The sequence below is a fragment of the Coregonus clupeaformis genome, chromosome 30, assembly GCF_020615455.1.
Source record: "Coregonus clupeaformis isolate EN_2021a chromosome 30, ASM2061545v1, whole genome shotgun sequence".
Taxonomy (NCBI): Eukaryota; Metazoa; Chordata; class Actinopteri; order Salmoniformes; family Salmonidae; genus Coregonus; species Coregonus clupeaformis.
The window spans coordinates 45,848,802-45,866,191 of NC_059221.1; the positions used below are offsets into that span (position 1 = coordinate 45,848,802).

Genomic DNA, 17,390 nt, shown 5'->3' on the forward strand with positions numbered 1-17,390 from the left:
ATAAACTAGGACTGAGGAGCATGGAGCAGCCTATTCCTGTCCAAGATCTGAAGTGTGTGAGCAAGTGTGTATATGCAAGTGTAAATGTGTGTGTGCGTGTGTATGTTTATGCATCCATGAGGCCTTGTGTATTTTTAAGCAATCAATGAATACATCGCCCCATGAATTACATGATGATGGTGAACACAGACAAAGACAAAGACAATGGTGCACGGTTGGTCAGGGTGTTAGAGCGTGAGGCTGAGCATTACTACTAATTAAAAACAAAAAAAATAAGTTAAGTGAGAATAGGCATTGGTCTGAAGCCAAAAAAGAAAGGAAATTCACACGAGCACCACAATGCCTATTCCACCCACACTCTAACACGGTTTTCCAGCACACAGCTTTGACCTACAGTAGCTATGTTGGTATTGTACTTCAAACTATGTGTGGGCAGGTTGCTTAGGATTCAAACCTTCTCAAACAGCCTAATTCATACTCTTAGACGAGGTGCTTCCACAATAATGTGATTTGTACCGCATACAAGGTAAAGTATTGGATTCTCTTCACACACCACAGTAAGACATTATCCCATTCCACTACCTTTTCATGCTTTTTTTATTAAATGAATGCAAGCTTTGCTTTTATACAGTACTTACAAGACCATCAGGCTTGATTGAGCTGTTTTGTCTTGTAGTAATATGGAGCATGTCTGTATTTCCTTAAACCTTTATTTTAGCAAAACATGTCACTGAAAAAAAATCAGCACCTGCTATTTCAACCTCTAAATCCCAGGCTATGAAAAGCCAAGTGACATTTACTCCTGATGTACTGACCTGTTGCAACCTCTACAACCACTGTGATTATTATTTGACCCTGCTGGTCATCTATGAACGTTTGAACATCTTGGAGAAAAATGGCCATGTACTGTTATAATCTCCACCCGGCACAGCCAGAAGGGGACTGGCCACCCCTTAGAGCCTGGTTCCTCTCTAGGTTTCATCCTAGGTTTCTGCCTTTCTAGGGAGTTTTTCCTAGCCACCGTGCTTCTACATCTGCATTGCTTGCTGTTTGGGGTTTTAGGCTGGGTTTCTATATAGCACTTTGTGACATCTGCTGATGTAAAAAGGGCTTTATAAATACATTTGATTGATATCATTTGATTAATAACATCCTTTTTTGGTCAGTACGTGCACAACATAACAACAGGTGGTGGTGTGTTGGACATAGTAGCTCAGATAGAGTCTGTCTGCATTACTGATTTCTGTAACTGATAGTTTACCTGTGTAATATTGAACCACTTGTGTTTCGAACATGGTCCTGTTTTATCAATTGCTGTGCTGATCAATGGACAGTTCATTACCTCTGTCAAAATAATATGTAGCTTAAAGTTGTTAGTTCTTGTATTTATTTTTGCAATAAAGATGCCGGCACAACAATAATACACATTTACAATAGGCCTATATCCAAAAATAAATACAGCCAAATTATACTGAACAAAAATATAAACGCAACATGCAACAATTTCAAAGATTTTACTGAGTTATAGTTCATATAAGGAAATCAGTCAATTGAAATAAATTCATTTTGCCCTAATCTATGGATTTCACATCACTGGCTGGGGAGCAGCCATGGCATAAGCCCACCCACTGCGGAGCCAGGCCCAGCTAATCAGAATGAGTTTTTCCCCCACAAAAGGGCTTTATTACAGACAGAAATACTCCTCAGCACCCCCCTCAGACGATCCCGCAGGTGAAGAAGCCGGATGTGGAGGTCCTGGGCTGGCATGGTTACACGTGGTTTACGGTTGTGAGGCTGGTTGGACGTACTGCCAAATTCTCTAAAACGACATTGGAGGCAGCTTATGGTAGAGAAATGAACATTCAATTATCTGGCAACAGCTTTGGTGGACATTCCTGCAGTCAGCATGCCAATTGCACGCTCCCTCAAAACTTCAGACATCTGTGGCATTGTGTTGTGTGACAAAACTGCACATTTTAAAGTGGCCTTTTATTGTCCCCAGCACAAAGTGCATCTGTGTAATGATCATGCAGTTTAATCAGCTTCTTGATATGCCACACCTGTCAGGTGGATGGATTATCTTGGCAAAGGAAAATTGCTCACTAACAGGGATGTAAACAAATTTGTGCACAAAATTTGAGCGAAATAAGCTTTTTGTGCGTATGGAACATTTATTGTATTTTTTATTTCAGCTCAAGTAACATGTGACCAACACTTTACATACTGCGTTTATATTTTTGTTCAATATAATATATAATAATTTAATATACAAACACACACACAGGTGTAAATAATTTTAATAGCAGGACACGGTATTTGTATTTATTATGGATCCCCATTAGCTGCTGCCAAGGCCAACAAAACAGCCCCCACAATCTTTTTATCATCAATTTCTCTCAGCCAATCATCAGTAATTTGTGTAAGTGCTGTGCTTGTTGAATGTCCTTCACTATAAGCGTGCTGAAAGTCTGTTGTCAATTTGTTTACTGTGAAATAGCATTTCATCTAGTCAAACACAATTTTTTCCAAAAGTTTACTAAGGGTTGGTAACAGGCTGATTGGTCGGCTATTTGAGCCAGTTAAGGGGGCTTTACTATTCTTAAGTAAGGGAATAATTTTTGCTTCCCTCCAGGCCTGAGGGCACACACTTTCTAGTAGGCTTACATTGAAGATATGGCAAATAAGAGTGGCAATATCGTCCGCTATTATCCACTTATACACCACTTTACATCCAAGTTCTCAGACCCCGGTGGCTTGTCATTGTTGATCGACAATAGTACTTTTTTCACCTGTTCCACACTTACTTTACGGAATTCAAAATTACAATGCTTGTCTTTCATAATTTGGTCAGATAAACTTAGATGTGTATTAGATGGCATTTCTGTATTTTCTGTAAATGTTATAACCTTGTATTGCTATCATCAAAGGTATTATCTAAGTGAGTTTCAGAGATTGTCAGAATATGAATGTCATCTGTTACTAGCAAATTATTGATTTCATGAACCTTGTTTCTTAAGCTACATATGTTAACATGGGCTATTTTTACACTTTTCTGGGATGCCTGATTATTGTTCTTGCTTTACTGGGAAGCTTAGCAGAGGTAGACATCCTCAGGTTATTTTTATTAGTGCAGGGTGAGCTGCACACAGTGGACCTCCTACTAGGGCACACCACCTCAGTGCTAACATTATTACTCTGGTTCATAGGCATATGATTACTGCATATAATAGCTGTAGGATCAGAAGAGGCATTCCGGGCAGTAAGAGGGACATAAATGAGGTTATTTACATTGTGTCTTCCAACGCCACTAGGATAATGTACATTTGCTGAGTCATTATGACAACTCAGCGACACAATGGTAGGGATTAAATGAGCTGGACTTGGGGTCATTGGTAAGTCATTGTCTCAACGCAGCCTTATAATGCTGTGAAAGGATCCAGGAACCCAAATGATTTGGGTGGATCCCATCCTCCTTATAATACAAGCTTTGTTTCCACAAGGTATCAAAAATGTCAATAAATGTTACACCCACAGAGCTGCAATAGTCTCGTAGCCAGTTATGGAGGGCTAAAAGTCTGCTGAACCGTTCAATGCTACGATTTAGGGAGGGCAGAGGGCCAGATACTATGGGGCGTTTGTTGGTGTCAAGTAGAGACCCAATCAGTTCTTTAAAATCCATCTTCAGCTGTTCTGAGCTGCCCTTCATAATGTCATTTGACCCCACATGAACCATGACAGTATCAGCCCCCGGTGACTGACTCACAGCCTCGGGAAGCAACCTGGTGATCTCCTGAACTTTTGCCCCAGGTACAGATAAATGTCTCACCATCGAACTCCCTATCACAATCGCCGGAATGATCCGGCCTCTGCTGTGTCTCGAAGCAGATTGCGAGGCCAGAGCCACAGAACTCACCTGAGAAGAGGGCTGCTGAGACGCCGGCTGCGTGCAGGCCACAACCACCAAAGGGACATAGCTCTGATCCAGAGAGCACGGCCCAGCGGAGGGGGGCCGCGGTGGTCCAGGCTGTGCCCAGGCAGTTGATTGACTAGGACAGGGAGAGGTAGCTGGAGGGTCATCCACAGCCATGGAGGGAACACCCAAGCCCCTGACAGAGGACAGCTGGTACAGGGGCTCAAAGCGATTTGAAACTCTTAAGTCTGGACGCGGGGGAAGAAGGCAGGTGCGCCGAGAACGATTATTCTCCTACTTTCTGGTTCTGATACGCATCGATTTACGGTCACCTGGAGTCGAACATTGAGCAGCCATTTTCTGGTTCAAGCTAGTAGAGGGGTGCAGTGGCGGAAATTGATCATAGTTCAGGAAGGTCCCATTATGATCCTCTTGGATGTTTTGATAGGAAGCATTTAAAGATGCCGATATTCTCATAGAAACCTTATTCAGTTCAAGGGAATTGGTCAAATTTTGTATTTCTTCATGAAGCGTAATAATCATTTCTTTAGCTGCATTAAGTTTAATAAATGTTTCACAAATGAAGGTATCCATCAGACCTTTCCTTGTGACAACAACGAACATGTCGCATATTATACATTTAATAGCTCACGAGTCCCCAGCAGATTCAAATCAGTTCACATTGCTGCATGCCGACAGTCCAAGGGAACAAACATTTCCCGGCTCCGCCAGGGACTTAGATGCTCCCTCCATGGCCTCGGATGCCCCCACCAGCCCCCCGCACAACTGTGTTGTTGTCTGTCTCTCGTTGAATGTGAGAGCGAGAGAGAAGCGCAGGGGGGCAGGTGATGTCTGGGTCGGTTGTCAGAGGCAGGTCGCCAGCTGTTCCTTTCTACCCACCGGCCCGGCTGAGTGTTTGTGTTCGGTGTAGCCTCTCAGAGCTGTGTCAGGCGTGTCCCAGTGTCTTTAGTAGTTTTATAGAGAGCGTTGTATGAGTTGAGCTCTTCGTAGCCTGGCTCGGTTGTTGTTATCCAGGTACTAAAGCATCCGGGGTGAAATAGTTGAATGAAAAAAGTACAGCGAGGAAAAAACTAAGATGTTGGTAAATGTGTTAAATGCAGAGTTTTGATTAAACGGTTATTAAAAAAAGAAAAAAATTACAAGTTTGGCAGGTAGCCAAGTTGCAACAAATAGCACTACAACGCGGAAGTGCATTTGCAGAGTAGGCGGGGTTAGTGTTGCATCCTTCCGATTAGTTGTAAAGTCCAGTATCCCTCTGAAGAGTATGACTTAGGTTGTTTGAGAAGGTGTGAATCCTAAGCAACCTGCCTACACATAGTTTGAAGTACAATACCAACATAGCTGCTGTAGAAGGTCAAAGCTGTGTGCTGGAAAACCTTGGTAGAGCATGGGTGGAATAGGCATTGTGGTGCTCATGTGAATTTCCTATTCTCACCTAAAACTTAGTTTTTTGTTTTTAATTTCCATGGTTTTTACACCGGAAAGTGATTTTGCAACATTAAATATACAACATTATAATTAAGCAATAATGCCCGAGAGGGTGTGGTATATGGCCAATATCCCACGGCTAAAGGGCTGTTCAACATCCCAACCTTGTTTAGCATTATCTACTCCAAATATGGCATGATTCCACTACACTGCCCTCCTGAATTATTGGCACCCTATGTAAATATGAACAAAGAAAGGCTGTGAAAAAATTTGATTGTTGTTTATCAGCTTCATCTTAAAATATCATATGAATCTAACCTTTAATTGATTTAAAATTGTTCTAAAAAAATAATCTATAAATAATTATTTTATTCAAAAACATGCATGTCACAATTATTGGCACCCCTGCATTTAGCACCTTTGCCAAGATAACAGCTCTGAGTCGTCTCTTATAATGTTTGATGATGTGGGAGAACACATAGGAAGGGATTTGAGACCATCCTTCCATACATACACTCTCCAGATCCTTCAGTCCATGGTCCTCGCTTGTGGACTCTCCTCTCCAGTTCACCCCACAGGTTTTCAATTGTGTTTAGGTAATAATTATTTATTGATTACTTTTTTTGGGGGGGGGGAACAATTTTAACTCAATTAAAGGTTAGATTGATATGATATTTTGAGTGTAAGAGCAAGCTGAATAACAACAATTAAATTTTTTCACACCAAATTTTTTTCATATTTACCTAGGATGCCAATAATTCAGGAGGGCACTGTATTTGTATCAGTTTGAATCACTTTCACTGTTACTTTGAAGGCAAACCGCAAATTCCACTATTGTGGCTAATCCTTATTGAGCTAGCTGTGCACGGCAGAGTTGAAAAATATCCAACACATGGCAGAGTTGTTAGTTTGGCACTGTTGCTCAGCACACGTAGATTAAAATGTCAAGAAGACAGGAGAAGGAGCGTACTGGAATGTATTATGGATGTTAAACTGGTGAGTTTTTCTGATGCTAGCAAGCATGCATTTGCACACTGCAGTCAGTGCACAACAGAGCCAGAGCAGAGGCGCTGTTAATGTTATTGTGAGCTAGCAAAAAGGTGTGTCCTGTCTGATAGTGAAATGTGGCTAGCTCTAATGTAGCCTGGGCTATGGAGTAGCTAGCTAGCTAGTGTTGCAAAAGCCCATTGCATGCATAGTAAGGTAGCAGCGTGACAATTTGTCAAAAGTTTGGTGTTGGTTTTGAACTAATGTAAGTTCGCTAGCTAGCTATGTTTTGTGGAAAAATGTAGGACTGTCATTTGGATGTGAACTAGCTATCATTAGATGGCTTCAGCTGTTGTTGTCTGGCTCTAACTAGCTAGCTAATGGCTGAAGTTATTTGTGTAACAAACCTTCCATAAACAAATATAGCTAGCTACCTTTTTTTGCCTGTTCATTATAGTAGCTAGCTAGATTTCAGCTGACTGCTCTTAGCTAGCTAGCTGCTGGAATTTGTACAATCAAGCTAACATTAGATAGGTAACGTTTGCTAGCTAGCTACCGAGCTAATCAAAATACAGTGAGGGAAAAAAGTATTTGATCCCCTGCCGATTTTGTACGTTTGCCCACTGACAAAGAAATGATCAGTCTATAATTTTAATGGTAGGTTTATTTGAACAGTGAGAGACAGAATAACAACAACAAAATTGAGAAAAACGCATGTCAAAAATGTTATAAATTGATTTGCATTTTAATGAGGGAAATAAGTATTTGACCCCCTCTCAATCATAAAGATTTCTGGCTCCCAGGTGTCTTTTATACAGGTAACGAGCTGAGATTAGGAGCGCACTCTTAAAGGGAGTGCTCCTAATCTCAGCTTGTTACCTGTATAAAAGACACCTGTCCACAGAAGCAATCAATCAATCAGATTCCAAACTCTCCACCATGGCCAAGACCAAAGAGCTCTCCAAGGATGTCAGGGACAAGATTGTAGACCTACACTAGGCTGGAATGGGCTACAAGACCATCACCAAGCAGCTTGGTGAGAAGGTGACAACAGTTGGTGTGATTATTCGCAAATGGAAGAAACACAAAAGAACTGTCAATCTCCCTCGGCCTGGGGCTCCATGCAAGATCTCACCTCGTGGAGTTGCAATGATCATGAGAACGGTGAGGAATCAGCCCAGAACTACACGGGAGGATCTTGTCAATGATCTCAAGGCAGCTGGGACCATAGTCACCAAGAAAACAATTGGTAAAACACTACGCTGTGAAGGACTGAAATCCTGCAGCGCCCGCAAGGTCCCCCTGCTCAAGAAAGCACATATACAGGCCTGTCTGAAGTTTGCCAATGAACATCTGAATGATTCAGAGGAGAACTGGGTGAAAGTGTTGTGGTCAGATGAGACCAAAATCGAGCTCTTTGGCATCAACTCAACTCGCCGTGTTTGGAGGAGGAGGAATGCTGCCTATGACCCCAAGAACACCATCCCCACCGTCAAACATGGAGGTGGAAACATCAGGGCATTGAAAATGGGTCGTGGATGGGTATTCCAGCATGACAATGACCCAAAACACATGGCCAAGGCAACAAAGGAGTGGCTCAAGAAGGAGCACATTAAAGTCCTGGAGTTGCCTAGCCAGTCTCCAGACCTTAATCCCATAGGAAATCTGTGGAGGGAGCTGAAGGTTCGAGTTGCCAAACATCAGCCTCGAAACCTTAATGACTTGGAGAAGATCTGCAAAGAGGAGTGAAACAAAATCCCTCCTGAGATGTGTGCAAACCTGGTGGCCAACTACAAGAAACGTCTGACCTCTGTGATTGCCAACAAGGGTTTTGCCACCAAGTACTAAGTCATGTATTGCAGAGGGGTCAAATACTTATTTCCCTCAATTTACAAAAAATGTTACATTAATTTTTCTGGATTTTTGTTTTGTTATTCTGTCACTCACTGTTCAAATAAACCTACCATTAAAATTATAGACTGATCATGTCTTTGTCAGTGGGCAAACGTACAAAATCAGCAGGGGATCAAATACTTTTTTCCCTCACTGTATCTGTTTGCATTTATTTATTAACCTCAGCTTGAATACCACCATATAGCTAGCTATCTACAGTAACCTAGGATTGTTAGCATACACTTCTTCTGACTGGCAGCATGGTGCAAGTAGCTGTGTTGTTGCCGAGCAACCGACCTGGTGTTAGAACTCAGCTGAAAAAAATATGTTAGCATTGTCAGAAATACTACAAAAAGGTACCACATCATTGGTTCTTAATGAACAGAAATGAGCATGTGAGATAAATTATCAATTTAATAAAAACTGCTGCACCTACAAATTTAGTAAATCCGGCATTTTTACAGTCCAATGGTCACTTTATGGATGCTATAGTCTCGTTTTAATCCGACGTCTAGAATTTGAGCTAGGTAGGTGCAATAAATACTCTTAAAAATAAATTGCTAACCACCCTGTTAAAAAATCTGATATGTAGTTCTCGGTAATGGGCGGACGGCTCATGATGAGAGGCGGGGAGTGTGTTGTGTACCACCAATCAAGTTGATTCGCGAATTGTCATATAGATTGGTGTCATATTGGCTTAGATATGGTGATGGAGAGATTTGAATTTAACAATGAGCTTCAACCAAAACCAATATATACGCGACTATCGTTGCGTCTATAATTCATTGACATCAGTCTGTGGTAAATGATAGGGTGTAATTTATATAAATGTCCAGTAGGTCATGGAAATGAGTCAAAACTATCAGAGAGCCATACAGTAAAGAGCTATAGCAGCGGTTCCCAAACTAGGGGTTCCTGATATGAAAATGGGGTCGCGGGAGAATTTCCTAAATCCTACACACATTCATCCTGTATATACACTACCAGTCAAAAGTTTGGAAACGCCTACTCATTCAAGGGTTTTTCTTTATTTTTACATTGTAGAATAATAGTGAAGACATCAAAACTATGAAATTACACATATGGAATCATGTAGTAACCAAAAAAGTGTTAAAACAAATCAAAATATATTTTAGATTCTTCAATGTAGCCACCCTTTGCCTTGATGACAGCTTTGCACACTCTTGGCATTCCCTCAACCAGCTTTATGAGGTAGTCACCTGGAATGCATTTCAATTAACAGGTGTGCATTCTTAAAAGTTAATTTGTGGAATTTCTTTCCTTCTTAATGCGTTTGAGCCAATCAGTTGTGTTGTGACAAGGTAGGGTTGGTATACAGAAGATAGCCCTATTTGGTACAAGACCAAGTCCATATTATGGCATGAACAGCTCAAATAAGCAAAGAGAAACGACAGTCCATCATTACTTTAAAAAATGAAGGTCAGTCAATCCGGAAAATGTCAAGAACTGAACGTTTCTTCAAGTGCAGTCGCAAAAACCATCAAGCGCTATGATGAAACTGGCTCTCATGAGGACCGCCACAGGAAAGGAAGACCCAGAGTTACCTTTGCTGCAGAGGATAAGTTCATTAGAGTTACCAGCCTCAGAAACTGCAGCCCAAATAAATGCTTCACAGAGTTCAAGTAACAGACACATCTCAGCATCAACTGTTCAGAGGAGACTGTGAATCACGCCTTCATGGTCGAATTGCTGCAAAGAAACCACTAAAGGACACCAATAAGAAGAAGAGACTTGCTTGGGCCAAGAAACATGAGCAATGGACATTAGACCGGTGAAAATCTGTCCTTTGGACTGATGAGTCCAAATATTAGGTTTTTGGTTCCGACCACCGTGTCTTTGTGAGACGCAGAGTAGGTGAACGGATGATATACGCATGTGTGGTTCCCACCGTGAAGCATGGAAAAGGAAGTGTGATGGTGCTTTGCTGGTGACACTGTCTGTGATTTATTTAGAATTCAAGGCACACTTAACCAGCATGACTACCACAGCATTCTGCAGCGATACGCCATTCCATCTGGTTTGGGCTTAGTGGGCCTATCATTTGTTTTTCAACAGGACAATGACCCAAAACACACCTCCAGGCTGTGTAAGGGCTATTTGACCAATAAGGAGAGTGATGGAGTGCTGCATCAGATGACCTGGCCTCCACAATCCCCCGAACTCAACCCAATTGAGATGGTTTGGGATGAGTTGGACTGCAGAGTGAAGGAAAAGCAGCCAACAAGTGCTCAGCATATGTGGGAACTCCTTCAAGACTGTTGGAAAAGCATTCCAGGTGAAGCTGGTTGAGAGAATGCCAAGAGTGTGAAAAGCTGTCATCAAGGCAAAGGGTGGCTACTTTGAAGAATCTCAAATATAAAATATATTTTGACTTGTTTAACACTTTTTTGGTTACTACATGATTCCATATGTGTTATTTCATAGTTTTGATGTCTTCACTATTATTCTACAATGTAGAAAATAGTAAAAATAAAGAAAAACCCTTGAATTAGTAGGTGTGTCCAAACTTTTGACTGGTACTGTATGCGTGAAGCTGCACTCTCGTCTGCATTAAAACCAAATATCGATCCAGGTTGGATGTGACAGCAGAGATGAGGTGTGCACTGTTGACCACACACCCTGACTTTGAGAAGCTCCGACGCGACATGCATCAAGCACACGCATCTCATTAGTGGTGGTGAGATAAGATGCATTATGTCAGACTAATGTGCAATTGACTTACATAGCCCCACATTAAAAGTATGTGATGGTGAGTTGAGAAGACAATCAGAAATACTGTTAAAATGTTTTTGAATTGACTGCCATAGCCCCAAATAAAAATAAATAAACATTGGCTGTAATTACATAATTTTTTTCACATGGTTGGGGTGGCGAGAATTTTCATATATCAAAATGGGGTCAAAAGTTTAGGATCCCCTGAGCTATAGTGAAAAACACAAAGAAACACACACACACACACCTCTCTCAGATGCAGGTTCTCTTTCTCCCTCTGGTCCAGCTGCTCCTCCAGACGACCCAGCTGGGACTCTGCCTCCTCACGTGCCGTTGCCATGGTGATTATCTCTGACCTCTCGCCTCTCTGGCCCCTCCCTCCTCCCTGGATCATCTCCAGCAGCCTCTGGATGGACTGGTCCCTGGCCCCCAGCGTCTGTTTCTGGGAGTCAATCCTCAGCTCCATCTCTTCCAGGGTCTTCCTCAGCAGGTACAGCTCCTTGCCCTGACGCTCGTGATCCGACTGCAGCCGGATGAAGTTCTCCTCCGTCAGATCCAGGGGAGGGGGAGAGGAGAAGCCATCGCACCCAGGGACCATGCAGGGGCTGCTGGGAGGGCTGAGGCAACGGCCAGGGCTGTGGATGAGGTGGCTGGGGCTGTTTCTAGGCCCGAGGATGAGGGTGTTAGCAGGGCTGTGTCTGGGGCCAGGCCCAGAGTTATATCCAGGGCTGTGTCTGGGGCCAGGCCCAGAGTTATATCCAGGGCTGTGGGGATGGACAGGGCTGTTTCTGGACCCAGGGTTGTAGGTGTTATTGGGGCTGTGTCTGGGGCTGGCTCCTAGGCCAGGGCCAAGGCTGTGTCTTTGCCCAGGGCTGTGGAGGTGACTGGGGCCCAGACCAGGGCTGTGTCCAGGGCTGATGCCTGCCCGGTGGTCCTCGATATGGAGGTCTCGGTTCGAGCCGGTGTGAGTGGAGATGTTTGTGTGAGACCCCGAGTTCTCTTGCTGCAGACGACTGTTCATCTCTCTATGGCTTCTCAGCTCTTCCTGTAGCCCATGCACTGACAACTGGAGGTGCTGAGAGAGAGAGAGAGCGAGAGAGAGAGAGAGAGAGAGAGAGAGAGAGAGAGAGAGAGAGAGAGAGAGAGAGAGAGAGGTGAGCCATTAAAAAGAAGAGACACACAAGGAGGACAATGACACACACACATGGCTGAACACAAAAGGATAGGGGCAAACTCAGGACACACCTTGTTTCTTCTAGGTTCCCAAACCTGCAGCATGATATGGTGAAGTTAAAAATAAAAAATAAACAAAATAAACTATGTTTTAAAAAGTAACAAGCAAAATCAAACAGAACAGACTTGCTCCCTGCGGGCTAAATTAAGCACTTTTAGCTAAAGTATACAATCATTACATTTATAATCAAAAGGTAAGCATCTGCATATCTTGAATGCTCTACTATAGCATGTTAGAGTGGATTTAATCTCTGTCATTATTCACACATAAATGCAATGTTAACACACTCCAGTAGATGGCGACCCTTCCACTCATAAAGACAGAACACAGGGCCAGACAGGGTGACACCACTTACAGGAAGGATGATGGCTCTGTAGCCACAAGGGTCAGTTGAACTTAACAACCCTTAGCTTTACTGAGTTCAAACTGTCACATCTTAGCTTTACTGAGTTCAAACTGTCACATCTTAGCTTTACTGGTGAAAAACAGAGAAGTACAGGCTCGCTAGAAGCCATGGCAACAACAGCTACTTGTTACAGACCCGAAAACACAGTTTTCACACAAATACAAAAGCAAATAAAAAACTATCAAATACAAAGCCTACAAGAATGAACAAAATAAATACTTTCAGCTATGCAGGAAGCTCAAACTCCCTGAACGACGTCAGTTGGAACATTCCTCCCATCATAGAACGAGGAACACCAACAACACAGACACACACAGCGATGGGGTGTAGTAGGAGATGTTAGAACGTAAAGTTGACACTGAATACTTGAGCAGAACCAACCCACACACAGAGTACACACACACACCAACACACACACACAAGACGCACACATTCACACAATCATACACATAGACAAACATAAGGTGAAAAACAAGTCTTGTTGTCAATTGAATGAAGGAAAAGGTGACCTTTTTAATGCTAATATTTCCCTGTCTCACAACCGGACTCCCTCTGACTGTCTCCAGAGAGGAGGGAAGTAGGGAAGGAGAATACAGAGAGGGGGGAGAAGTAACACGAATGGAGAGAAGGAGAGGAGAGAAAGGAAGGGGTAAAAGAGAGGAGGGAGGAAGGGGATGAGAGAGGGAGAGGGCAGAGAAACGTTGGCAGACAATCGATAATAGTGGCTTCAGTCGTGACGATAAGATATTACTAGAAACTAAAAGTTAAATCAGAGGGGCGAGGGAAGTGTGGTACAAGTTTAGAGAGGAATCAATAAAGGGTGCAACCGCGGTCTGGCCTCCTCAATTAGAGTGTATTGATCCTACAGTGTGTGTTTGTTAAAGAGGATTGTACTGACTGCAGAACACCAAAACCTCAATATCACCAATATTCCGGTCTACTGATATCTATCATTTCTGCTAAAGAACAGCTATGTAATCTGTCATCATGTACAAGTAACCTGCTGGGTAGGAGCTTTGGGCCAGTAACCGAAAGGTTACTGGATCAAATCCCCGAGCTGACAAGGTAAAAATCTGTAGTTCTGCCCCTGAGGAAGGCAGTTAACCCACTGTTCCCCGGACGCCGATGATGTGGATGTCGATTAAGGCAGCCCACCACACCTCTCTGATTCAGAGGGGTTGGGTTAAATGCGGAAGACACATTTCAATTGAATGCATTTAGTTGTACAACTGACTAGGTATCCCCCTTTCCCTACACACAGCACACACACTGCTCCAATAGACCCCATTAGCAAACAAACACCCAGCAACCCTCAGCCCAAGACCATAATCTTCTAAACACAGAGCACTTATTTCACGCTACGTTTTTGTTTTGCCTTATTAGCCAAGCTGCTGTGTTTGGAATACAAACAATGATGATGTTTGGATCATGCCTAGTGGTATCCATCCACCCTAAGGACTGTACAAAGAACCACACTAATAAAAAGGAAGGTTGTAGAAAAAAACTCACTGTCTCAACCTCAATCCCCCTGACCCCTCTCCCCGACCCCCACCCCTATCAGGTTATGTTAGGACATGTCTTCAGGAGAATGTGTAGGGTACAGTGTACAGTATATGCTAGCTATGGCATCAGAGTAGTTATTATCAATGTACAGTAAGTGAATACATTGAAAATCTTGTGGGTAGGATTAGTTCAACAAAGCAGCAAGGCTTATAACCACTAAGGAAGCTGTCTGTAGAATGGGGCTGTATTCAGAGTCACTATGAATGAAAATACAAAAGGGTCAATGTTTCTCTGTTCTTTATCTGAGTGAGATGAGTAAAAACAGTATGTGAGTGTGTGAGTGTGTGTGTGAGTGTGTGTGTGTGTGTGTGTGTGTGTGTGTGTGTGTGTGTGTGTGTGTCATTGTAAAAGCCCAGTGGACTCTCTCTGGGCAGTTAGTGTAACAGTGTGAGACAGAGGTAAACATTGATGCAGGGCAGGCTTCCCAGCTGTGTGAGAGAGAAGTAGCTAAGCCAAATAAAACAAACCTCTGTGATAAGGACAGAGTGAAAGGGAGAAGGAAAGAGGGGGTGAAAGTGAGAGAAGACAGACAGATTTTACACAGACCTCAAGAGCGGTCTATAGAACCCCTTCCCCCATTCATTCTAATTTCACAGATAACTGACTTTTTATAGCTGCCACCTAGAATGCCAGCCGTTGGGCACGTTCCCATGGTAACACAGAGTGAGAGTGTCATGTCTAGCATAGTCTTTATATATCCGTCTAAAAACCACCCAGAAACCCATAGGGATAAGTTATTCATTTCTACACAGAAACCTCCAGGCAGACAGTGCGGATGCTATGTCCCCATGTTAAGACCATCATGGGCCTTTATCAAGCCTCCTCCCTCCCCCAGTTATTCTCACCTGGTCCTCCTCTGGAGAGGCCCACTTCTGTTCCTTCAGGATGGACGTAAGGGCTCCCTCCTCTTTCCTCATCCCTCTGTCTCGACTCTTCACCTCCGGGCTCCAGAAGTGCTTTCCACTGTTGACAGAAGAGCTCATCCTCCCTTCTCTCCCATCCCTCCCCACCCTCCCATCCCTCCCTCTGTCCATCTCTCTCCTCAGCAGTTCATTCTCTCTCTGCAGCTCCCTAAGCTGAGCCTGGATGTCCTCTCCCCCTCCTCCTCCACCCCGTCCAGCCTGCCTCAGCAGCCCTGAGGGCCCCCCTGTCTGGAGGTGCTGGGTGTGGCTCTGGTCCCCGTAGTCCTGGCCATCTGATGTGGTGGTGATGTTGGGGCTGCTGCCCATGGCTGTGGCCCGGCCCGTGTAGGAAGTCCTGCTGGTGGCTCGGCCCAGAGTCATGGTTCCTTTAGGGTAGCCACCGGAGGAGGCCAAGGCATCGCGGTCACTCAGGTACATGGGGCCGGAGGTGGCGTAGGCTGCATTCAGGGACTGGATGTTCTCCATAGACAAGGTTTTACCCCCTGACCCTGTCCCAGCTGACTTTGCCCCTGACCCACTAGCCACGCCCAGTTTACGGTAACCCTGCTTCGGGTTCTTCTGTAACTTTGTTGATCGTGCGGAGCTGCCCTCTCCGTGCCCGGTGCTCTTGGCACTGCCATGCATCCTGCTCTGATGACGGCTGGGTTTTAATGTAGAAACACGGCAGCTACATGGCCAGAAATAAAAACAAGTATGTAACGAGGTGGCGTCTTTCTTGTCCTCGGTGCTCCTTATGTCTTTGGATTTGTTTTACTCTCTGCCATTCATCTCTGTCACTGGTGGTTCTAGACAGTCCCAGTTCCACTACAGCAGGCTGCTGATCTCTCATACAGGCTGGTCACTGTTCTGGAGCTCACTGCAACACTGGAGGGTACCATGGATACTGTGAAAGAGAGCAGGAGGGAGGGAAAGAAAAATTGATGGAAAGAGGTAGAGAAAAGGCACAGAGCCAATACAACAAAATCACACCAGCACAGACAATATCACCCCTCCGAGAACAGTGCTATTTCGATTGAGAAGTGAGATCTTAGACAGGTCTAAGCTGGCAGGAATCCTGAGATATTGGGTTCAGAGTGGGAGTGGGTCTCTACTATATACTGAAAAGCTTTCTCTATGTCTAGGCAACCCCTCATTACACCCACACACACACACAAACACACTGTCTAATCACATAGAGAGACAGAGAATGAGGGGAGATGCGGAGACAGAGAGAGAGGGAGAGAGAAAGAGGTAGAGGAGTTGATAAACTGGGAGAGAGAGAGAGAGAGAGAGAGAGAGAGAGAGAGAGAGAGAGAGAGAGAGAGAGAGAGAGAGAGAGAGAGAGAGAGAGAGAGAGAGAGAGAGAGAGAGAGAGAGAGAGAGAGAGAGAGAGAGAGAGAGAGAGAGAGAGAGAGAGAGAGAGAGAGAGAGAGAGAGAGAGAGAGAGAGAGAGAAAGAGAGAGGAGTGGAGAAACCGGGAGAGAGAGAGAGGGATGATGAAGATGAAATAAAATAGGGTGAGAGGTGGAGATGGGCACCGAGAAGAGGAAGAGAGTGGATAGGAGAGACTGGCAGAGAGATGGAGACAGAGGAAAAAGGAAATGAGAGAGAGAGAGAGAGATTGAGACAGAGGAAAAAGGAAATGAGAGAGGGAGCGAGAGAGAGAGAGAGAGAGAGAGATTGAGACAGAGGAAAAAGGGAATGAGAGAGGGAGAGAGAGAGAGAGAGATTGAGACAGAGGAAAAAGGAAATTTGAGAGGGAGAGAAAGACAGATTGAGACAGAGGAAAAATGAAATGAGAGAGGGAGAGAGAGAGAGAGAGAGAGATTGAGACAGAGGAAAAAGGAAATGAGAGAGGGAGAGGGAGAGAGAGATTGAGACAGATGAAAAAGGAAATGAGAGGGAGAGAGAGAGAGAGAGATTGAGACAGAGGAAAAAGGAAATGAGAGAGGGAGAGAGAGAGAGAGATTGAGACAGAGGAAAAAGGAAATGAGAGAGGGAGAGAGAGAGAGAGATGGAGACAGAGGAAAAAGGAAATGAGAGAGGGAGAGAGAGATTGAGACAGGGTAAGGGATGAGAGAGAACATTTGAAAGATGTTTTGCCTTGTGGGTGGAGTGAAAGTTACAGTTTTGAAGTATGTTCCTTTCTCTATTCCGCCAAGAAAATATTTAGCATAGAGAGAGAAAATTTAAAAAAAACAGCTGCTAACATAACAAGTAGGCTACCAGTGGTGGAAAAAGTACCCAATTGTAATACTGGAGTAAAAGTAAAGATACCTTGTTAAATTCTAGTAGAGTAAAAGTCTAAAAGTA

At 43.8% G+C, this 17,390-nt stretch overlaps 1 protein-coding gene across 3 annotated transcripts in view; it reads right to left on the reverse strand.

Annotated features, from left to right (window-relative positions):
• Positions 1–17,390, reverse strand: part of LOC121546084 (ERC protein 2-like) — a 285,284-nt gene that overhangs the window by 266,073 nt on the left and 1,821 nt on the right. For all 3 annotated transcript variants that reach the window (XM_041857100.2, XM_041857099.2, XM_041857098.2), the window contains exons 2-3: positions 15,021–15,981; positions 11,220–12,047 (exon numbers count right to left, since the gene is read on the reverse strand). In XM_041857100.2, the coding sequence (XP_041713034.1) occupies positions 11,220–12,047; positions 15,021–15,722 (1,530 nt within the window). In that variant the 5' untranslated portion in view covers positions 15,723–15,981. The remainder of the gene's footprint in view (positions 1–11,219; positions 12,048–15,020; positions 15,982–17,390) is intronic.